Source organism: Schistocerca gregaria, chromosome 5 (assembly GCF_023897955.1).
Source record: "Schistocerca gregaria isolate iqSchGreg1 chromosome 5, iqSchGreg1.2, whole genome shotgun sequence".
Taxonomy (NCBI): Eukaryota; Metazoa; Arthropoda; class Insecta; order Orthoptera; family Acrididae; genus Schistocerca; species Schistocerca gregaria.
In genome coordinates, this window is record NC_064924.1 from 26307724 (window position 1) to 26333521 (window position 25798).

A 25798-nucleotide genomic window follows, 5' to 3' on the forward strand; every position below is an offset into this window, starting at 1 on the left:
TACGTCAGGGTGATAAATGAAGTGGGATCAAGTATGGCTCGGAAGTAGATGCGGTTTGGAATGAGATGAATCAACACAAGAAAGAGGAGAAAAAATAGACACTGAGAGGAGCAATGCTATAGCGAAGAGTAACAAAGGAAAATGTCACAGGGTTGTAGGATGGAACAAAACCATTTGGCAAAAATCAAACAACGGAAACTCCAGGTAGGAATCTCAACAGAGTAGGAAAAGATAGATTGCTACTTATTCCAACGAAGACATCAAGTTGCAGACAGGCACGATTAAAAGACACTCACATATATGTTTCTTCACAGACTTTGTGAGTAAAGAGAGACACACACACACAACATTCACACACAGACACTAGCAAGCACACATCAAGCACCCACGAATACCAAGTCCAGCATCTTGGGCCGGGATGCGACACCATGTGTGATGCAAGCAGCAATCTGGAGGGGGTGGTATGGTAGTGTATGGATGGGGAGAGAGGCGGATGCTGTCTGGTGGAGTGTACAGCGATTAGACCATCAGCAGGTGCAGCATTGAGAGGTTGTGGGGCAGGTGGTGGTGGTGGTGGGGGGGGGGGTGGGGGGGGGGGAGAACAAAAAAGGAGAGGAACAGGAAAGGACAGGAGGATGCATTGGCAGAGAGGGCTGCAAAGAATCAGGATGGGAGACCAGAATGGGGAGAAGATCATAGCACAGAGGGGGTGGAAACTACTGGGTGGAAGATGTGGAGACAGTATGTCACCATGAGTTTAAGCTGGGATAATTTTAAGAATGTCTTCTAAGGTTAACTCCCATCTGCCCAGTTCAGAAAAGCTGCCTGTTCCCAGTCTAGTCCCTGCATACTCCACCAGACAGTGTCTGTCTCTGCCCCCACCTGTATATTACTATCCCTTCCCCTTCCTCACCCCTCCAGATTGCTGCTTGTATCCCTCATTGTGTCACATTCCGGGCCGAGGTCTGGTTGCAAAACCACATGCAGCCTCTACCCCCCCCCACACCCCCCCCCCACCCCCCTACACACACACACACACACAAGAAAAGCTTCTCGGATTTTATACACCTCACACCTCTCCACCAAAATCTCGCCAAGTGTAAATGCTGACAGAAAACTGCATTGATGTGTAGTCATGCAGCATTACTGAAATTAGGTGCATCAGTGCATCATTGATGTTATCGCCACTGCAGGTTGACGAGCTGCAGCTATGATCCGCAACTGATGTTGTAGACTGGTCATGGGATTATTACAATTGAAGCCCTTTGTAATCTTAGTGGAAGTCTTCCAACTTGTGGACTAGTTATTTTCTTCTCTTTCATAATTGCAGCTGAAGGACTGATAATTGTTCAACTACCCAAACCTGTTCAAAATCCTTAATTCATGCTAGCAGTTGATTTTGGAAGGTTGCATCATCTTGGCAGTCAATCTTTGTGGCTATTGACAACAGATATAAAACTCCTGCAAATCTGTGTACCAAGAACTCCATCAATTCTCTTTAAAATTTAAAATTTCTGTGCACTATTCTTGTTCATCATAAATTTTATGTACTCCCAACCATACTTGTTCTGAGCTGTTGTCAACAACATGCAATGTTTGTGGTAGTTTTTTTTCCCATGATACTGGTTGGTAAAGTAAAGTCTGTTCAGGAGTTAAGACTTCCTATTATTCAATCTTGCTCGCTTTATTATTTCAGCACACCCACCAACATCTTACGATCGGACCTCATTTCCCCAAGTTTTGCAGTTATTGATGAATTTAAGAGTTCAATTCAGACATCCAATTCTCAAAATAAATAAGTTGCTTCTGATAATCAAATATCATGTATTGTACTCTTGTGTACAGTGACCATTAATTATAAAATTGATTTACCATTGATACATCACAATTACATTGATAGGGACCAAAATAGTCTACCCTAGTTAAGATTCCAATTGAGTAACTAGGTAACAGATTTTATATTGTCCCTGTCACATCATAGGCATTGTAATGTTTGCTCTTCCTCTACGGTTTGCATCTTATCCCCTACATCTACATATATACTCCGCCAACCACCAAGCGATGTGTGGTGGAGGGCACTATTCGCGCCAAAGTCATAGTCCCCCCGTCCCCTCCTCTCTGTTCCACTCGCAGATCACGCAAGGGAAAAATGACTGTCTGAGCACCTCAGTACGAGCTCTAATTTTCCTTATCTTTGAATGGTGATTAGTATGTAATTTAAAAGCTGATGGTAATAATATATGCTCTACATCCTTGGCGAAGACCAGATTTTGGAATTTTGCGAGCCCCTTCCATTTAGCACACTGTCTATCAGCGAGTGCGTCCCACTTCAAACTTTCTATAAGATTTGTAATGCTCTTGCGATGGCCAGGTGTACCAGTCAGGAATCTTGCCGCTCTTCTTCGGGCCTTCTCAAAGTCTTGAATCAGACCCAACTGTTAAGGGTCCCACACAGATGAACAGTACTCCAAGACTGGATGAACTATTGTGAGCAATTTCCTTTGTTGAAGGATTGCATTGCTTCAGGATTCTACCAATAAACCGCAATTTAGAGTTTGGCTTACCCGTTACTTGTGTAATCTGATCATTCCATTTGAGATCATTTCGAGTCGTCAAACCCAGATGCTTGGCAGATGTTACTGCTTCCAGAGACTGTACTCATAAATTGATGGGGATGTTTGATTTGTTATACACAGTAGGTGACACTTACTAATATTGAGAGATAATTGCCAGTCATTACACCACACATTTATTTTCTGCGAATCCTCATTGATTTGTTCACAACTTTCATGTGATACTACTTTATTGTAGACTACAGCATTATCGGCAAACATTCTAATGCCACTGTCAACACCACCAACCAGATCATTTATTATTTATTTCAAGTTTCTGCTACCAGTCACTTTTTATTTTATGTTAGATCTAACATAACGCAACGCGTTTCGAACATATTTTGTACATACATATATACATCGAGAAATGTTACTTAAAATAAACAATTTCAAATTAGATTAATCTAGAACACTTTGTTTTTTACTGTAGTTGCTGGTGTGGCATTTGGGGGGAAGTAGGGGGGGCAGTGTATATGTAGAGATCGAAGTCAGTGATGTCTTCTGCTGGTTTTCTTCTCTGTTGTTAGTTATGTATCTCACAGCCTGTATCGGATGCAGATAGATTTGCATCAGTTATGTGTTACGAAAATAGTGTGAAAGGCTCTTATATGGCAGTTGATCACTTACAGTTACATCCTCTTGCTGCTTCACTTGTATCAGTGGTGTAATGGCGGAGCTGTTGATAGACATCACACTATTGCACATTATTTTGTCACTGAATGTCACTGCATTTGTATCGATATTCTTGGTTCTGGTAGATTATTTATATCGACATTTCATGAATCTATTGAGTTAGAACTGGCTTAAGACTGTTGAAGAATTTTGAGTTTTTGAATACGGTTATTTCATTAAGAATGTTATCTCCATGCTTTGTGTTATATATGAAAATTTCCATTTCTTCCATGATATCCATTCTTTTACTTTTTCCTATTTTGTGTAAAATTTCGAGGTTGTCTTCTGTTTTCAGAGGGTGGCCTGTGTCTTTAATGTGAGTTGCTACTGCTGATTTGTCACATTTATCAATCCTGTAGCAGTCTAAATGTTCTTTGAATGGAGTTCTGAAATTTCCGCCTGCTTGGCCGATATAATATTTATTACATTGGCTGCAGGTAATTTTGTAAATGCCAGATGCATCAAGACTTCTATCTGGTGGTTTTATATTGTGGATAAGCTTCCTACTTAGGTTGTTGTTGGTGCTGGAGCTAATTTTTACTTCTGTGTTAGCCATTATGGCTGAAAATAATACAGATCATTTATGTAAATCACTGCCCTGGGGCACACCTGATGATACTCTTGTTTCTGTTGAAGCCGCCGCATTCAGGATAACATACTGCTCACTGTCTGTTAGAAAACTTTCTATCCAACTACATATGCCATCGGATAGACAGTAAGCATGCACTTTTTGGAGCAAGTGACAGTACGGAATTGAGTCAAACGCCTTTCGTAAGTCGAGGAATATGGCATCAACCTGGGCGCTGGTATCTAGAGCCTGTTGTATATCATGCACAAAGAGGGTCAGCTGTGCCTCGCATGACCACTGTTTCCGAAAACCGTGCTGTTTTCTGCAGATGAGCTCCTCAGAGTCTAGAAAGGTCATTATGTCTGAACACAAAATATGTTCCATGATTCTACAACAATTCGATGTCAGTGAAATTGGGTGATAATTATGTGCATCCGATTTTTTACCCTTTTAATAGATTGTTATGACCTGGGCCTTCTTCCAGTCCTGTGGAACTTTCTGCTGTTCCAGTGATCTCTGATAGATGATGGAGAAAAATGGTGCTATATTTCTAGCATAGTCAACATAAAATCGTACGGGAATACCGTCTGGGCCAGATGCCTGCCTGGCGTCTAAGGATCTTAACGGTTTTACAATCGCAGATACGCTAAACATTACGTCAGCCATCTGTGTGTTTGTTCGATAGTTGAAATGGGGAATAGTATTGCAATCGTCTATCATAAACAAGTTTTTGAATGCTAGGTTTATAATTTCGATCTTCTCTTTATCATCATCCATTACTTCATCCGTACTGTCAGCAAGAGCAGGTATTGAATTATTTGTAGTATTCATAGATTTGTTTGGGTTTATTTTTAGAATCTGTAAATAAAATATTGCTTTCAAATTTGTTAAAAGAATCTCTCATTGACATTTTGACAGCTGCTTTCATTTCACATAATTTCTGTTCGTCAGTGGGGCAGTGACTATGTGTATAGATGCCTGTGCAAAATTCTCTGCTTTCTCAGCAACTTCCTAATATGTTTATGAAGATATTCATTGATGACAGTTTTCTTTGCTTTCCCAAACAAGAACACTCTTTGCTGTTTCTTTCATATTTTTTTTTTTTTTTTTTTTTTTTTTTTTTTTTTTTTTTTTTGCAACTTCTGACAACATAGAAGCCACAATGACATTATGGTCACTAATACCTTCTCCTGGATTAATTTCCTCAAAAAGATCGGGTCTGTTTGTCACCAAGATGTCTCATCTGTTCCCATCTCAAGCTGGTTTTCTAACCAGTTACTCAAGGTAGTATGTTGATAGTGCTCCTAGAATAGCTTCACATGAGACTTTGCTTCTGCCCCTGTGATAAATGTGTAATTTTCCCAGTCAATGGATGCCAGATTAAAGTCTCCACTTATAATTAATGGATAATTTGGATATTTACTTCCTATGTACTGAAGACTTTCCCTGAATTGTTCTGCCACGTTTGTTGCAAATGCTGGTGGTCTATAAAAACATTCGAATGCAATGGTCACTCCTTGTCTGATTGACAGCTTTAGCCAGGCTGTTTCATAGTCCTATCCAGTATCGATCTCAATGAGCACACCACCTCCCATAGCACCAGTCCTAGCCTTCCTAAACATTGTCCAATCTGAGTGCAAAATTTCACTGCTGTTTATGTGTGGTTTCAACCAGCTTTCAGTACCTAATACAATATTGACATTACTACTGTTTATTTCAGAGAGTAACTCAGGGATCTTGCTACAGACACTTTGTCAATTTACTAACATGAGATTTGGCAAATTTAAATCTTTTGGAACGACCTTTTTAGTTTGAACTAACAATTTTTACATTTGGGACACCTGCATCAGTGTCATGAAGTGTTAATTTTTCAGGCCAACAGTTTGTTTCCCATGGGGAGGAACTTAATCTAAAAAATACCCATGTGCACACCACAAGTACTGTGCTATCCATGTAGCTGTTTCCTGTGTGTAGTGCACCCCTAGTCTATCGAGGGGCATCCTGCAACCATCCACCCCTTAACGTAGGTCGAGGAATCTACAAACATTTTCATCACAGAGTCGATGTAGCCTCTGGTTTAGATTCTCCACTTGACTCCAAACCAGAGGACCTCGGTCCACCTTGGGTATGATGCTGCAAATTGTCAGCTTGGCTTCCACTCCTTGAGAGATGGAGGCCGTTATTCCCAATTTAGCCAGCCATCAAAAGAACCCAAGGATTTCCTTGGAGCCCCGACAACTGGCATTGTTGTTGCCAAGATGCACAACAGTCTGCAGCTGGCTGCTCCCCGCACGCATGATAACCACCTGAAGAGCCTCTTCCACATCCCGGAGAAGGCCCCCCCGGCAAGCACACCAAGTGAACATTGGACTTCTTCCCCGCCCTAGCCGCTATGTTTCTCAGGGGCTCCATGACCCGCGCAACATTGGAGCTCCCAATAACTAACAAACCCCTCCTATCTGTACGTGCCTGTCTGGACCTTGCTGAAGGAGTGCCCACTATCCTGGCAGTAGGTGCATTCTGATCTGGCTCAGTCTCCCCTCCGGCATCAGATAGCACACTAAATCTATTAACAAAGTGCATGGGATTTGGCAGGAGCATGCATTCCCCATTCAGCCATTGCCTTGAGGCTCAAGACCTCGACATAGCCTGCCACCCGCACTGAGGTGAGAGTGGGCTGACCAGCTCAGTCGCACCTGAGGTCGGCTCAGTGGCAGAGAGCTGTGACATTCCCCCTGAATATCTAAGACAGCAGAGGCTACCCAAGGCACCCCATCCCCACCACACCTCAAGGTGGCACTCTAGAGCCTTTTGACTGATATGCTATTAGTATTTTATTTGTTGTTTCTGTTTCATTTCTTTAATTCTGATTTAATATTTTCTAAACAGAGAGTTAACTCTTCCATGTCATTACTCAGTTGCATACGACACATTTTGGGATTACCAGCACATCCACAACATTGTTCTTGGCATTGCAGGTGTACAGTGTCTACAATAATACACATGCAATTAAACTCGGCTCAGTACTGTAACGAGGCTAGCCACAATGCTGTAGTACATCCACAGAGTCTGGTTGTAAAACCACTTGTAGTTTACCCCACAACACGAACACTGCCACCAAAACATTTTGGACACGAATGAACTCAGGTTTTATACAGCTCACCAGTATCTCACTGTGACTAGATGCTGACGAGAAGCTGAATCAGTTTCTAGGTTGGGCTGCATTACCGAAAGTGAATGAGCCATTAACATTGCTGCCACTGCAGATTGACGAGCCACAGGTGCTGTCTGCGACTGCTGCTGTAGACTTGTCATGGTATTAATTCAGTTGAAGCCTTCTTGTTGTAGTTGAAAATCATTTGCTTGTGGACTAGCTAGTTTCTTTTCCATCATAATTTCAGTTGGAGGCTTTAATAATAATTAATCAACTACTCATATGCTGTACAAAATTTGTAATTCACAGTGCTATGAGTTGCTTTTGCACTGCAGTGTAATCTTGGCTGTTGACCTTCTTGCAGCAGACCACAGTTATCAAGTGCAGCAAATCTTTGCACCCAAAAGCCACCAGTCTTTCTCAAAATTTAAGATTTCTGGTTACTGTTCTTGTCCTTTGTGAGTTTTTATTTACTTCCCTTCATATTTGTTTTGGGCTGCTCATCATTCGCCACATTGCTACTTCTTTCTCATAATATTGGGTACTGTAAAATCTGATTGGGAGCTACAAGTTTCTATTATTCAATCTCGATCACCTTACTATTTGTGCACACTCGTCAATATCTTATGATTGACCTTCATTTGTCAAAGTGCTGCAGTTACTGCTGGAAGTTAAGAGTACAATGTAATATCCAGTTCTCGAAATAAGCACAATGCTTCTCACAAGGAATGTATTGTATACTGTAGTCTCATTTACAATGACTGTATAGCACATCTGCATCATTTTATTTGGAACAGATATGTCAATAAGAACTGTGTCTAAAAATGGTCTGTATTAAGATTCCAATTGAATAACAGGTCTTCTGTTATCCCTGGGATGTCACAGGCTTTGTCACAGCCACCCACCCTTCCTTTGAGGCAGGATGACACGGAATAAACTGCCCGACCAGTAGGTAACATGGCCGTCATGGCTTGCAGATCCAAATGGTAAATTATAATAATTCAGTAAAAAAATAAACTTTTTGTATTGGTGATTGTTGTCCGTTAGTTCAGTAAATGCTTGTGCAACATATCACTTCATAAATATGTTACTCTATGGTACTTTAACATTGATTTGAAGATAAGAGAAATATTACTTTCAATGCATGTTTATGACTGTTAATGATTTTATTTGCGTTAGATAACAGTAACAGCAGTACACAATATCAGGTCACATTTTTTATCTCTAGTCTCACCGAGAACATAACATTGTGGAATTTGAACACATAATAATACATGTTTCATTATAAATTGTTTATGTATTCATTATAAGAATGTGGAACCAGATTCTTGACAATGCCACTTGTCAGCAAAAGCATAGTAATGACATGTGCCACTTCAACTTCAGAAAATGTTGGGCCCGGTTGTCATGAATGTGTACTATTGCCAAATAATAGTCCATTTGTAAAGTCAGTTCAATTCTGGCAAAGTGCGAGTTTGGGAAAGGTGCACTTTAAATGTGGTAGATGTCCATAAAATGTGAGTGTGCAATACATTCAAATAACGAAGTAATTTTCTGCTCACCCACCTCTAGCCTCCCTACATTCGGCTGACCAGGTGCCACTGCACCCCATCCCACCATTCTGAAATTGTCAAATTAAGTCTGCATGTGACCTCAACTATCGTAGCTTCAGCTGAGAGTGTAAGATGAGCCTTATATTAAGCTTTAATACGACATAATAATGTAGACCTTGGGAACAGACTGTAGTGATGATGGGCAAAAAATTAGTCTTATGGCCAGATAAATAAGTTATTTGGTTCTAAATTATCTCAAAAGATAAAACATAACTTGTCTTTCACTTGGCTCGTCGCTGTGCTAATAATGACAGTACGACGACTTAATTTTCCACCTGACTGACAGTTACACAAATTGTCTGAACAGTTAGTGATATAGTAACTCGGAGGCTGATGCGGAAAACTGTCTTATTTGTATTTTTTTGTGATGTGCCAGTGTTGTATTGTGTTATACTGACACATTTTGGCCTCTTGATTAATCGTACTTTGATTTTAGAATATATCTGTGTAGGGTCTCATGGAGGTGGTAAGTGAGTAACCTCTTGTTTGCCTCCAGCCCGAGATGCCACTCGAAGTCGCCATCAAGGAGGAGCAGCCAGACAGTGGGGATGAAGCTGAAAGAGGACATGTGAGTATATCGAAATAAAGTTCCACTCGTACATAAATCAGTGCACTTAGGCACACAGTTAAGTACTGTAGTGCGATACAACCATTGCACCGAATCATGCTCGACCTTGAGCATTTCTGTACAGTTATCTCTGTGCGCTTCCTCTTAACCTGCAGTCTGCAAATTGACATAATTGGGTTTGTAAAGTTCCTGATATTGGAAGTTGTAACTCAGCTTCTTATTGATATCCAGCACATATCCTCTCGTCTGATTCCAAGGACCTAATAGTATAATATATCTTAAAGAGTTAGGCATGCACAGTTAAGGCATCTCTGACTATAAGAAGAAATATCGCCTTTTGCCAAAGTATCTGCCAAAAAGTTAACATTATACCTATTCCAAGCTTCTGCATTTATTGATTATCTACATTTCAATAATACAAGAGGAAATAAAGTTTTAAAAAAGTTTACATTGATTTTTATGTTCACTCCCTTTTTGCTTACTATCTAGCCACTCATGTGGTATCACTGATTTTAATCACCATCATCTTAATAGTACAGCTGAAAATGCAGTGAGTGAAATTTATAATCTTGGTTCTCACAAATATTTGGCTATTTATTCCATATATTTTGCAATTTCTGATTTTGGTGAGACCTGAGAACATAGCTGCTTTTTTCCTGAATACATATCGGATTTTGAATCTATAACAATGTGAGAATGTGACTATTCCTTTGCTTCTCAGTTCCAAACCTACCATCTGCTCTCTGCTTTCTAATTGGCTGCCTGGAACTAGCAACGGACACACCCCTTTTGTCCCCATTGTTCGTCACAGCTTTCACCTTTTACTCTCTCCTGCATAAATCTATAATATTCTCCAATAGCAAAGTCAGTTCAGTTCTGACTACAAATCAGTTTCAGACAAACTGCAGTTTGAAAACAGTTGACATTCATAAAAATCCGAGGTACCGAGTATATATTCCCACCGTCAGCAGTGGGGCAAAACTTCTTGCTCGTCAGCACTTCCCTCCCCACATTCATCTTAGTTCTCAGGTGAGCCATTGTCACTGTTCTCCCTCCAACCATTCCACAAATTTCTGTCCTCAAGTACAACTTTAACGGCTCGAGCAGTTTATGTCACAGCTCGAAAACACATGGGTTCTGCTTGATCTGACGACTTCTCTCAGTACTATTTCTGTAACACATTTTCACATTATTAAAGCACTATTGATTTTTATAATAAAAGGAACTGTGATACACAGACTGCAATATCTTGTGAAGTGTCAGTCACATGTGTGTAAAAATTAAGAACAAAAGTAACTTTTGTGCGACGTCGCTGCCGAGTAAAGCAACTCAGTGAAACTTGCTCTGTACATAGAATGAACTGTTGCAATATGGTATAGAAGGTAAATGAAGGGAACACCCAATGTGGCAAACAGGAACTGCACTTTTATTACAAGACAGTTATTACACTGAAATTACTGCAATTTATAGATGGCAACAGATGCTCTGCACCATGTTCTCATGTTGGCCTGAAGGTCAGTAAGAAGTTCTTGTAGCAAAGTGTTCCATTCGTCCACCAACACTACATTTGTCGGTGCATCTCAATGTGCTGCAGTACGCTACATCTTTGCGACACGTGCAGATGTGCTCGACAGGATTTAAGTCGTGGGCACAGGCACGCCAGTCCGTGTAGCTGACATCCTCTCATACCAATAGTTCCTCCATGTGCACAGTTCAGTGCCATTGCACACAATGGGGTCTGGGCCAAATTCATCCCTGAAAACACACGTGGGGAAGAAAAACAGTGTTACAATGATACTGACTGACGAGTGTACCACATTCGAAGATTTGGAGGTCAGTGTGCCTGAGCAGCTATACTGTTTCTTACACTGTACTCCTGGACAGCCAAAATCATTATGTTTGACAACATTCCTGTGTGCATTACATGGTCCCAGCTCTCACCACATGAGGATACATCTGGAATCACTGTGCAAATTGAATATGCCTCATCTGAGAAGAGCACACGACTCCAATCCTCATTGGTTCCTCGTTGGTCCAGACCCTATGCTCTTGGCACTTTTACAAATCACTGAACACTGAACCACTCACCATTCGACATTGTTGTGAGGTTGTACTCCTTCGCCGTGGGCATTTTTTAAGGGTGCTTTCTCGGCACAACTTCATTTTTATGAACAAAAATGTACAACCGCATCAAACTGGACAGGGAAAGGAGAACGAGAAGAACGGACTGGCTCACCAGTTCCCCCAGACTTCGCTCACATCGAGCATGCGTGGGATGCATCTCGGGGACATACTGCAGCACGCCCGCGTGCGCCATCGACAACTTGAACGTGCCTACTGCGAGAACTCCTAACTGCCAGCGTGTGAGCACGTTGTGAGGAATGTGTCCAGTCTTTTGTAATGTCCAGGTTACCACTGATAATGTCAGATTAATATGATTTATTTTGTTTGTTAGGCATGTAATTTGTCACTAATTTTTCCCTTGTTTCATTTGAATGTCACCATCTTGTTCTGAAGCTGATTAATAGCCGGTAATGTTTTTATCTGGTGTTCTAATACATGAAAACAATAGGATTTCTCGTTTTCAATCTAGTAATCTCATAACCAAATACAATATTGAATTTGGTTTAGAATCGAGTGATATTTTTTGAATGACAGCACAGTGGACAGACGTTTGTAAGTGAGAGGCTAAGGAATGCTGTCACAGCATCAGGTCAACAGAGATGCGACAACCCCTATATTAGTCTATTACATGACATAAAAACATTTCCTTCATCAGAAATAGTTTAATCTGTGAATGTAAGATGACCTCATATTTTTCAAATTATGAATTTTAGTAAAAACCTCATCCTCCAGTACTAGAGGCCACTGTCGGACTGCACAAAGAAGCAGCCAAATACAGCAGCTCCAGTGATCACAACTCCACTTGTCTCAATCCCCTTTAAGCCATCATGTGGATTGCCGTTATATTTAAGTATAATTTTTAACATTTATGTTTTAATACACACTGCTGCTGCTGTCCCCAGGTGTTCTGGACACATTTACAAGTAGCACTGTTCCATTCCATCTGTCAGGACATTAGGTCCTCTGTACCTGTTTTTGCTTGGCAAAAAGCCAACACCTCTGTGCTTTCAACAGGTTACGACACGCTGCCATTTAAGAGTGTGCGTGTTAAGATTTGACACACTTAGGGGCCAAGTAACTGTATTTACACGTTTGGTGTTCTGCAGCTTTCCTACATTTGGCGTGTGCGAGTTTGCTGCTGTAATCCGATTTGTGTCACTGTTTTTATCTTAATTTTTGATCGACTAAATGGCATGCCATTGTGACTGTACAGATGAAGAATTTGTGAAGATTCTAACTAGAAGCAACAGCGAGAATGACCTCTTTGCCAGAGATGACTAGCGACAGAAACTCAAAGTGACAGCTGAGCCAAGTATGATGGTTGGTGCGACACGTCCATCTGTATCTAAATGAGATGAAAATTCTTAAGAATCCGAAGTTTCTGATAGTGAGAGTGAAAGATTTGTGGAATACACCTAAGGAATTTCATTTCACAGGTTTGTAGTTAACTTGTGTGTTCATTCAGTTATGCTACACCTCTCTCAACTATGGGATGCAATGGGCAAATGAAAGGTTTTGAACATGGTCTGAGAAGTGCTACTGACAGTCCAAACTTTTACGTGCAAACTACACAGAGAACAACACTTGCTGTCAACAACAGTAATGTAAAACTACTCCCATTCTGCTTTGGTTGACACTTCTGTGTAAGTAGTTGTAATATATATATTAAAAACAAAGATTCCAAGACTTACCAAGCGGGAAAGCGCCGGCAGACAGGTACATGAACAAAACACACAAACACACACACAGAATTACGAGCTTTCGCAACTGGCAGTTGCTTCGTCAGGAAGGAAGGAAGGAGAGGGAAAAATGAAAGGATGTGGGTTTTAAGGGAGAGGGTAAGGAGTCATTCCAATCCCGGGAGCGGAAAGACTTCCCTTAGGGGAAAAAAAGGACAGGTGTACACTCGCGCACACACACACACACACACACACACACACACACACACACACACATATCCATCCGCACATACACAACCAGACATATTTAAAGGCAAAGAGTTTGTGTGTTTGTGTGTTTTGTTCATGTACCTGTCTGCCGGCACTTTCCCGCTTGGTAAGTCTTGGAATCTTTGTTTTTAATATATTTTTCCCATGTGGAAGTTTCTTTCTGTTTTATATATATATATATATATATATATATATATATATATATATATATATATATTGGTTATTTCATTAGGTTTTTGCTAATGTGATATTTGCTGATAACACAGTTGTCACAACAAATAGTTCGTATGCACCTTTATATGTAAATTAAAAGTGCTTATTAATGGGTTTTATTTCTTTTGAGCAGATGATACTATGAAATTTTAAATCTTCACCAAAATAGCTTTTTTTCCCCCTTCAGACAACATTAACTACATGTTAAGAGTAAGGAAATACAAATGGCAGTCTGAATGACAACAACTAGAAAAACATATCCCTTGGTGTAATTTTTTATATTTGCTGGGCGGCTGTTGTCCAAAAGTAAACTGAAGATGTGAGAAACAGTACTTTTAATTTACTCGGTAAATGAGGTGAGGCTAGATAGGTGCAGTGACTATATGGAAGGACTAAGCCTATCAGACACAATTTGTGGCAATATGACAATTTTCAAAAGTGAATATTATGAAAGGGATAGTTATGTACGACTTACCACATAGAGAAGATTCAGGGTTGCAGACAGGCACAACAAAAAGACTGTCACAAAATAAGCTTTTGGCCAACAAGGCCTTTGTCAAAAATACACGACACACACACACACACACACACACACACACACACACACACACAGACACAGACACACAAATGTAACTCACAGACACACGACCACAGTCTCTGGCGGCTGAAGCCAGACTACTGTAGCTTCTGCTGCCAGAGACTGTGGTCGTTTGTGTGTGTGTGTGTGTGTGTGTGTGTGTGTGTGTGTGTGTGTGTGTGTGTGTGTGTGTGTGTGTGTCGTTATTTTTGACAAAGGCATTGTTGGCCGAAAGCTTATTTTGTGACAGTAAATGCGTATCTGTGTGAATGTGATTTATTAGTCTCATTAGATACATTGTACAGATCATATGATCTGTTGTACAGGAGACATATCAAGTTTAGCAAAAGTACGATGTATAATGGTTTATAGAAATTCTTTTTACACTATTTTAAGAATAATGCCAATAAAATACTACACTACAATATTTACTATAAATTAACAGTTCACCAGTTTCCTTTGTTGTACACAGACAACACTGCAATATTAGGCATAGATTTTTATTGCTCAAAGTGTCAGACTGTCTTCCATGAATTCTTCAATGGTGTAGTAACATGTCTGTATTGAAATATTTTTGAGGAAAGTTTTCAGCGAGCCAAGGTCCATTGTAAACATGTTTCTTCCTTTTAATTTGTTATATATATTTTAGCCCAATGTACAGTGGTGTGTGAGCATAAAGCTTTTTAAGTAATGTGAAAGAAATTTGAAGTTTTTCTTGTGACGAGTACTGTAGCTATGCTTAAAATGGAACTTTTCAACAGTACTTTGATTATTATATACAAAAATCAAAATTTCAAACATGTACAATGAAGTAATTGTTAGTATTTTTAATTTCTTGAACAATGGGTGACATGACTCATTTTTGTGGGCAGCACACAAATTTCTAGTGATTGTTTTCTGAAGAATTAGTAGCTTTGTACTACTTCTAGAGTTTCCTCAGAAAATTATGCCATACCGAACAACAGATTCAAAATACCTGTGGTAGACTGTCTATCTTGTGTCTATGTGAGTGGCACCAGACAAAATAGACATTGCAAAAACTAGAGAATTTAATTTATTTGCCAGTCTCCATGTGTCTTCCAGTTTAATCTTTTATCTAGGTTTAGGCCCCAGTCTTTTTGTTGTGCCTATCTGTGACTCAGCATCTTCGCTATATGGTTAGTAGCAACTATCCTTTTCATAATATTGTCACATTCCATCTTGGATTTTTCAAAAGTTAGTTATTTTCAAGGAAATGTAAATTACATGTAAACGGTGCATCACTAAAACTCGGACAGCTTAAGTTACATACTACATTATTCTTCTTCCAGCTGGTGTTGGCAATCTTGGGTGGCAGTTGTTCTTAGTAAGCAGCAGTAATCCTTGAGTGGCCTAGATGTTGACACAGTGCAGAGTATGATAAGACAAAAGCCTAGTTCTGCCAAAATATTTGGCTTCAGAACAGTGGAACAAATATTTCAGTGTACCAGCAAGGAATTGTCACTCAAAAGACAGCACAGTGGGGACACCCAAACCCGTCGAAAGACCTCAGTTGCTGGTTTAGATGAATCTGAGGTGACAGTCGTGATCACTGGCGAAGATTATTAGTGCAAGCAAACTGACAGTGCTTATATTTCTGAGGAAGGTCTTTGGAACAGATCCTACACATCATAGGTAAGAGAAGTAAACCTGCTAGCACAAAGAGAGCGAGTCACTGCAAGTTGCTTTTGTATCGATCAAAAAATGATTCTGTGGGGCACATCAGATTCTTTTCTAACAAGATGATTTTTATGGCATATACAAAAGTGAGCCAGAGGAATTACTACTGGCTCTTAATCAACCAGAGAACATTCCTGTGGTTGCTGGAAAGAAATATCCTGCCAGTCTTCACATCAGATGTTTTTTTAAAAGAATAGAACTGTCTGCATTAGATGTTTTTGAAAGAATAGACACTGTTCCAGAAGAAGATTATTTGAAAGTTATTTTGGGCAATGTCTGAACTCCATAAGTCATTTAGTGAGACCCACACAAACTGTTTGGTACAAAACTGGATGCCAGTTGATTTTGATATGTATTGGCCTCCTACCGACCCTGGTTTAACCCTCCAAAAATGTTGACTTAGAGCCATTCAAATGGCTCTGAGCAATATGGGACTTCAGTTCCCTAGAACGCAGAGCTACTTAAGCCTAAGTAACCTAAAGACATCACACACACATCCATGCCCGAGGCAGGATTCGCGGTTCCAGACTGCAGCAAAGCTTAAGTAACCTAAAGACATCACACACACACACACACACACACACACACATCCATGCCTGAGGCAGGATTCGCAGTTCCAGACTGTAACTTTGCTTTGCAGATGTGCAGAGCAAAGTTAACACTAAAACCTGCATTGCAGTGTTGCTTTACGAAAGTAATTAAAAGAATCTGGCACTAGAACATGTTACCGAGTTGGTGATGCAACAGTATGTGCTCCTCTGTGTACAGTTTTCACCCTGGCATACATTGCTCTCTTTCGATGGTGACTGTAAGCAAGAACATGTCAACGTAAAAAATATATAGTGCTTCTATATCCTTTGAAGAGTATGCTGTTCAGTGCAGTTTGTATACTTACATAAATCAATTTTGTTTGCATATGTGTAGTAGTGCACTCGAACATAACGAATTAGTGTTTCCTTCACTCTGATTTTTTTGGTAATTTCTTGTGCTAGTTTAAGTGTTGTTGTGGAGTCATTCTTGTAATTTCAGACTGGATAAAGTAAAGTGATGACTTGCGAAGAGTTCGTGGCACTAGAATATCCATCTAACAGCGAAGATTTATTAAATTTGGGCACTTTGGGTAAAGATCGTACTATAACTGTAAATGATCTGGATTCCGCAGATAGTAACATTGAGCCTCAGACTTCAACTTTTTGGAGGATGGTAGTAATGAATGTTTTGCCAATATACCAGTACTGCGAGCTTCTGAAAACTGTCTGAGGATACAGAAAAATTGAATCATTTGGAAAAAATGACATGCTTTGTTTGTAAAAGACCTTTTTAGATTCAAAGGAAATACCACACTTTTCCAATCTATGCTAGGGTTGTCTAGGCTGTATCAGTTTTTAAAAAGTTTTTCCTGATGACTTAATGGCAAAATCTGTAGATGAATCTAATCTTTACAGCACACAGAAAAGCAAACAAAACACTTATTTGTGCTGTTTGTGGCGCTCATAAATTTATAAGAATACTCTTTATGAGCTCTTTGGCTTTTCCTATTGCTGTTGGTGAGCTCTAGCATGCAAAACAGACATTGTCTTAGAGATACTTTGAGTGTCTGATAATAACTTTGCATTTCATGACAGATGAAGCAACCAGATGCTGTGAGTTGAAGTCCAAACAAATTACACAAAATTAGGGCTATAATTGTTTGTGTGATCTAAAAGTGTCTTTCAATTGCTATGAGTGAGTGTTTGTCAATTCATAAACAAATTTGTCCATTAGAAGCATGTTACTACATAAAGATGTATATGAAACAAAACACATAAATGTGGGTATAAACTTGTTTTGTGTGTGGAGAAATGGGCTTTGCACACAAAATTGAAATTACAGTGAGCAAGAAAAAATCCAGAATTCAGGTTAGGTAATGAAGAAGATATTGGAGCACATGAAAACATTGTTATTCACCTCATCAGGGAAATTCCGGGGGACCAGAACTGCAAGGTCTATTTTAATAGGTATTATACCTGTATTAATGTAGTTGTGTACCTATCCAAAATTCAATGTGTAAGAATATGCCAGAGAAAGAGAATACCAAACTATAAATTTCAAAATGAAAAGGAGCTGAAGAAAGAAGTATGTGGGTATTTTTAGAAATACATTACTATCATTGATAAGTTGGAAATTTCCTCCTTTTTGTGTAAAGACAATAGTTTTGTCTCTTTCCTGTCCACCTTTGTCAGCGAGGTGCCAAAATCTGAAATGAAAAGGTAAAAAAGAAGATAAAAGACAGAGTGGTACCATGTCCTGCTGCTGTTTCTGTTTACAACTAACATATGGAAATATAGATTTATTAGATATCAGTGTTGGCAGATGTCATATACAGATTAGATCCAAACAATGGTATTTACATTTGTTTTTCCTCTGATTAGTATAACTACCGTGTATTCATGGATTATCTACAGAAGGGTACTCACAGAAAAAATAACATCAGACATGCTGGTGCACCATATTGACTAAATTGGTCTCGGAGCAAAAAAGCGAGATAGACCAGCTAGCACAGATCCATTAGATACTGACAGACTCAAATATAAGGGATCATTGTTACCTCAAAAGGATATAAGATTGGAACCCTTTTAATCACAGGCCAGTGTGGAATGAAAAGAAAACAATGTGCAAATGCCCGAACTGCAAAGCCTTTACCTTTGTCAGGTGTGAGAAGTGCAAACTAAACTAAAAGATAAAAACTGCTTTCTTGCATTCCGTAGTACCTAAAGACATGTGGCATCCATCCATTTTCGATAGTACCATTAATTCTACTATAACTGTTGTTCATTTGGTGTTTAAAACTATGTTTTTATACTTAACAAATGTTTGTTAATAATGAAATTTTCACACGGTTTTGTGTAAGTGCAAAGTATCACGTGTGAGTGAATATGATAAGTTTCAGTAACTTGTACATAAATGCAAATTATAAAATTATATACTTATTTCCAGAGTGAAGAGAGTGTTATTTTTTCAAAAATTTTTCTGGTATCCATGAACAGTTTTAAATACAGAAAAAATATTTAGTGTCCTAAAAATAAGTGTGAAGTGGAGAGTCAGATGTAATGTAGTTAAAAGGCAGTCCAAAAAATATCAACGTTCCATTGTCCGACATGAACTCGGGTAGTATGTTATGTAGTGCGTGCACTTGCTTCGAGATAAAAGGGGATAAAGTGAATGCTTGTGCTCTGTAGATGTTCCCAGAATATTGTGCAAAATGATTTCTTGTAATATGCAACATTTTGCTAGGAAACATGTGAGACCACTAATTGTAGCAGATTTAATTTAGGAATCTGAAACCTGGACTTCAGGTAAAAGTAAATGACGTGTGTCTATGGCCTCCTGATAGGTAGGCCAGTCGCCGGGTACAAGTCTTTATATTCGATGCCGCTTCGGCAACTTGTGATTCAGGTAAAAATAAAAGATGGATGAAATATTTGAATACAAAATTTTAAGAAAATATAAATGTGCCAATAAGACAAACCAATAATAATGGTTGGATGATATTAAAAAATGGTAAAGTTTATAATTTATACTAATAACTAGATACAGTTGCAAAGAGGGGGGGGGGGGGGGGGACGTCATGTCATTAGTGTGTCACTAAACAGGACCGTAAGAAGAGTAGTGGGAAAATGCCCTTACTTGACGATTGTGTACTAGTTACCTTTGTTCAGTTCAAAGTAATTTAAATAAAACAGAGTGCAAAAATTATTTGAGAACAGCGCTCAATATTATCCATTCTCCAGCAGACAGCATTCACGGCTTGAAAGACTTACTGTTAGTATATGTCAGTATAAGGGGTGATCGAAAGTTTTCATTTTGATACCGCACAGTCTAGAACGCCGATAAGGCAAAATTACAGTGAACATTGAAGCAATCATTCCACTGATGCACCCGTTTGGTAAAACACCGTGCCCTGCTATGTGAAGTAGTAGTTCTAAAGAAAACTAATAGAAACAATAAATGTCGATTTCGTGGCACGTGCTCTGAGACTGTGTACCGCACGATGTACCGTGACATCGTCATGTTGTATTGTACCGTAAGGCGCCACGTTTACCGTTTGTATATGTATACGTATATGTTGTCGTCTCGTCTTTCCCTCATCGATATCAGAGCATGAGAAATGTTTATGTTTGTATTTACCTATTTGTTGTTGACAACATACAACTACACGGCCACGGTACCAACTGATTCCAGAGCAGCTAGCTTAATATAGTATAAAGATAGTGGGTTTCGATGCAGTGTTATTTAACTGTGATTTTATTCTTCACTTAATCTTTGATACTCTAAGAACCAGCTACTCTTAATCAGGCCCAAAACTCTACTCGTAACGAGAGCACTTACGACCAGTCTGTCACAATATTAATAATACGTCAGGCTATACACCACTATAAGAAAATATCACTGTTCGTGAAATAACAAAATATACAAATAAACTTCTTGGTATATTTCTTTTTATTCAATCAAATGTTTATTTCGCACCCACAAATCATTCACACTTCGATGTAGACTGTAAGTCTGTGCATGAAAAATAGTACACTGTTTCTGCTGATAACCGCGTATGTGCTTTTGGGTTGCTAGGCTACTTCGATCAACAGGATTTATATTGTATTTAGAAATTGATCTTTCTGTCCAAACTTGTGTCCTCCACGATGGCCATCAAAAGTCGGATAACCATCAAATATTCTACCCTTTCGCGATAATTAAGAATTCGCGTAAATTGTATTTTCGCGAGTTTAAAGCAAACCATCGGCAGCGCGAAAAACAATCTTGATACCGCGACACACTCGCGACGCTTACTAGCCTGTCACGAAATTGACCTGCATACATCTACAATCAATTCCAAGGTCATAATTCGCCCCACGCGATTGTGTGCAGCTGAACTTCGTCAAATCAATTATTTCTCGAATCGTAATCACTGATCCCCGACACTGACCGTCCATAAACGCACAATTAACACACTATTTTTCTAAGAGTAAATGAATGACATCACTTCATCTACATAGTTATTAAAATATTATTCCAAAGGACCTCAAACATTTATCGTGATTATATTTTAACGGTAATCAGAAAAATATGATTTATTATCGGAAGATAAAACATAACAGATCGCAAATCGCACGTAACTAAATGTCAGCTTTGCATAGCGTAGGGACTTAAATCACGCACAACTATATAATGAAATGCCCGAAATCTCAATTTCTCCTTATCAATTGACAGATACAAATAAGATATTCATGACTTCATATATCAATCCCGACCTGTAATGTTATACGGCCCCACCGACTGTGATGTCTTGAAGAGAAATCCAGACAGAACAGGACTATTTGTTGTCTATTTTGATGTGTACTTGTCCTTGTGAATTCACTCACACTCTGATTCACTCAGTAAGTACATATATGTTACAACAAATTTATTATTAATGAGAGGGCCTAGACAAAACGCCCTTGAATAAATTCTAAATCTGTTTATTGGGTTGTATCAGAAACATTTAGAAATAATGTCACATATTCACACAACACATTCTCTTGGTCGATGTTTCAGTTCTCCAACCGACTGTGCAAAGCAGGGATCACAGCCGCTTTCGACAATTGACCTTCCAAGGCTGCGACCTCCATCAGATTCCATAGTTGGCTGAATACAACCTGGTCATCGCCTTCCTCTCCCAATTTCAAATCAGCCCGTCTGGCAGTCCGCTTAGATGAAAAATCGGATCTCAATATTGTCTTTCCCGTGTACAGTATCGGAAATTCATCTCTGATGAAAGCAGTTATGTTGCTCACACTGCGACTGGATTAGGAACATTAAATCACTATCGTCCACAAACTTCCTTGTCGCCTTCATTGTGAGAATCGATGACGTTTATGTCAAAACAACGCTTTCATTGAAATTTTGAAGTAGCGTACATGTAGTGGTTGACAAGACATATTGTCACAAGTGGGTACGCATGAACTTTAACTATTGCGTCGCGCACAGAGTAAATATCTCTGGAGTGAGCATTCACATGCGCAGAATAGATTTTGTATTGTCAACATACATTGCCGACCTGGCCACGTGTTCTCGGGACGTCGTGTTTTTGTCCGTATATTTGTCTGTATATTTAGAATGTCACTACATCCCTAGTACCGACGGATTCTTTTCGTACGTGTCGTGGATTACTTATATATGTCGCGCAGACATTTTAACAGTGTCCATTTGATACCGGGAATAAAACAGCTACGTATCTTTTAAGGGCAAGTGATATTACATTCTGCTTCTTTGTGATAGGTGTCACATTTCAAATGCACTCGATTTTTTGTAGTTTTCGGTATGATACGGCACTTTATAGTATTACAGAGCCTGACGTACACTTTTGCAAGTGTCCGAAAAACACCGAATTTGCCACACATTAGCGATTATATCCCCGCTAATTCGTCCTTTTTTCTGCTATTTCTGCGTATTTATTTTCTCGTTTTTGCGATTGAAAGCACAATTTTTTCACTGGTGACACTTTGAAATATTTATTGCTCCCAGTTTACTAAATAAATAGTAGACTGAGTAATCTATATACATAATCGACAAGTCACTGATAAATGCATGGAGGATAGTATTTGCTGAAACAACTAACCATTCCCTTTCCGTTTCCACTAGCAAATTTATTAGAGGAAGCGATTGTTTGTAAGCTTTTGTACGAGCTGTAATATCTATTATAAAGTCATAAAATCGTAGAAAAATAGGTCTACAGAATCAAGCCTTAATTATAATGCGTCTCCGGAATTTTTAAATATATACAGTGTCTCTTACTAATATGATAACTATAATTAGAGCCACATGGTATGTACCCTATGTACCCATGAAAAGTTACTATCCCTCCTTTCACATATTTTTCTTTGCATCCGTAGCAACAACAGTAATTCATCATTGCTATTACACTACAACAAACGGTGAAACACAACAAAAACTTTTGCTATTATAAACTTCAAACGCTGCAGAAAGCACACACGCACAGCGAAGTCACGAAAACACGTGACAATCCTGGTTCAATGGTGACATGCGCAGAACGCAACGCTAACTCCAGAGATATTTACTCTATAGCGTCGCGCGAAGAGCGCTCTTTGAAGGTCCGATCAGCTGTCGATTGTTTACTGTAGCTGAGTATTCCTCAAGAAGCTATTGGATGGAAATCTTCGGTGCTTTACGAAATAATCATCTCCTGGGGTTGATGTACCTTTCGGACTATTACTGGCTTCCATGATGTTTTTGTTCAGTTAACTCAAGCGCGTTAGTTGATTTGAATTTCTCCAATACAGTTGTTTGCTAAAACTTCTATGACTTGTGCAATACGGTTAGGTTATACATTTGCTGTTACAATCGTTTAATTACATTAACTGTTCACTAACAGTTGCTAGGTAGATAGCGTACGTAATACACTTCGATTAAATCTCTTTTCAGTCCTGTAAAACTCTTCAGTTTATCTCATTCGGAGAGGTCTGTAATTTCTTACTTGAAGATACCGATTCCTTTCAATATTTCCTTGCATCTTTATTTCACATCATTCTTCAATTAATTCTGGCCATTAAGCAACATAAACTTACAATAAAATATTTCTTAATACAATACCATAGGCTCGCTTGCTAAATTTCAGTATGTATATTGTTACATATTTCATTGTTGCTAGTTTCTCAAATTAGTCCAAACAGGTATTTATTAACAGGTATTTTTACTTTGTCTTCGCGTAATATAATGAAAAAAGTTCGTTTATCCTCATGAAATATGTTATTTTTTTCGTTATCGTGGTCAGTTGCATTTCCCACGTAAACAGATGGCTTGGTTTTGCTTCCTGTTATTATTCCAGTACTTTATACAAGCTATCCCGTTTCTTCTATTCCATGTTACTACATCATTTGTTTGGGTTGCATTAAATTTCCTTTCGTCATTACTTTTTAGCTCACGTGGTTACAGTGTACTTTCCGTTTTGCTTTACATACTTATCTATAACATTACAAAATTGATAATTCTTCAGACAGTTACTAAATAAAACCTTCTTACCGCTAAAATAACCTTTCTTGGTATAACATAAATACATTGAAGTCCAATACACCTTTCCTAGTATGGTAAAATAACCTTTCTTGGTATAACATCAATACATTTAAGTCCAATACACCTTCTTCTTACATCTTAACACTACTTTTGAATCATTTTCTTTAAGACTATTAACATGACATTTTTTCTTAACAACCGTAACAAATAGTCTTGGCTGACAAGCTGATTCGATGGTAAAAGACTTTAATTCATTTCCATTCTTCGGATATGGACATCTGTTAATCGCATCCATTTTTTTTTAGGATTTGGTTTTATCCTTTCAGGAGTAATTGTATATCCAAGGAATTTCAGTTGTTTACGTGCAATCTTAGATTTGATCAAATTTACAGTAACTCTGTACTCTAAAAATCTTGCGAAAACTCTTCTTAATAAATCCAGGTGTTCCTCCCAGGTTTCAGAAGCAGTTAGCAAAACATCCACATTTAAAGTAACTTTATTGAAAAGGTCTTTGCCAAGTGCAGTGTCCAAAGCAGATATAAAAACACCTCCGCTTATATTCAATCCAAATGGCATGAATGTGAACTGGTAACTCCGGCCTAGAAATGCAGTATATTTTCTAGATTATTTCGATATTCTCGTTTGCCAATATGAGCTATGCATATCCAAGGGAGTTAACAAACGGGCACCATAAAAGTACTGTATCAATTCCTCTAAGATTTCTGGTCTGGTTTGTACAGGTATAATGATCTTGTTTATCTCTCTTGCATCTACACCAATCTGATGTCACCGTTGGGTTTAATTGCCGCCAAGAGGGGATTACTAAATTCTGAATCTGGGGGCTCAATAATATCCCACTTTAAAATATTATTGATTTCTTTTCTTACTACCTCTTTCTTTGTCCAAGGTATAGAATAGGATGTACGACAAAATGGTTTATGCAGATACGTCTTTATAGTGTATTCAAAATCTTTAATCACAACAGGATGTTTACTGAAAACTGGCAAATATTGGTACAATAAGTAGTATATTTCGCCCTTTTGGATTGCAGGTAAGCATTCTGACTCCAAAACCTTTTCCTGAAGTGACACTTTACTTGTCGTCTCTTCAGAACATTCTATAAGGTAAGTATTATCTACTGTTTCATAATTGATACCGACATAATTCACCATTAAGTTCAGACAAAATTGATTGGGAACTATTCTGCCATTTATCATTGTGACTGTCAAAATATTACCATTAGAATTAAATACACATTCACCTTCCTTCAAATTAATGATTGCACCGGTCTCACCTAAAAAGTCCAAGCCCCAAATACATGGTACTGTCATTTTAGGAACAACCAGAAATGTGCTTTCTATTTGAATTCCCCGTATTGTAACGTCGACACGTACCTGTTTTAAGACTTTTTGCGCTGAATGTGCCAGACACGGTACATCCTGTGACAGGAAATGTGAGCTCTTTTACCCCTCGGTTATGTGATTTAAACAGTCCGGCATCATGGCACTAATGGTCGCTCCAGTATCAACCAGTACTTCAACATTAACGTTATTTATGCTTTCTGGAATTATTGCCTGTAAAATTTGTCCGCACTTGTTAAAAACATTAGGTTTTTCTTCAGTTAATTCATCCCTTACATCCATATCATTATTATATCTTAGTACATTAAATCAAGATGATGCTTGCCCTCCTCCTCCTCCTTTCCAGTCATCCTAGGAAGGCATTTGGTGACAGGTTCTAGTTTAATCTCTCCTGCTGGGTCATTGGTGGTGGTTCATGTGCTTCCACGATCCCTAGTATGGTCCGAGTTACGATGTCTATCATGTCACATATTTGATGCTCCATCGCCCATTGGTACTGATGTATATTTTCCATCGTCCCAACCAATATTATGCTTTTTATCTTTCCATGGTCGAATACAATTAGGATCATCCTCCGGATACATGTTATGCTTATTGGTATGACCACTATGCACGTTCACATCTCCATATCGGCGCTTATGATTCG

General features: G+C 38.8%; 1 protein-coding gene across 2 annotated transcripts in view; it reads left to right on the forward strand.

The window, feature by feature from the left end:
- The window catches only part of LOC126272266 (uncharacterized), a 379755-nt gene that overhangs the window by 247730 nt on the left and 106227 nt on the right, over nucleotides 1-25798 (forward strand). For both annotated transcript variants that reach the window (XM_049975005.1, XM_049975006.1), the window contains exon 9: nucleotides 9116-9187. In XM_049975005.1, coding sequence (XP_049830962.1) covers nucleotides 9116-9187 — 72 coding nt within the window. The remainder of the gene's footprint in view (nucleotides 1-9115; nucleotides 9188-25798) is intronic.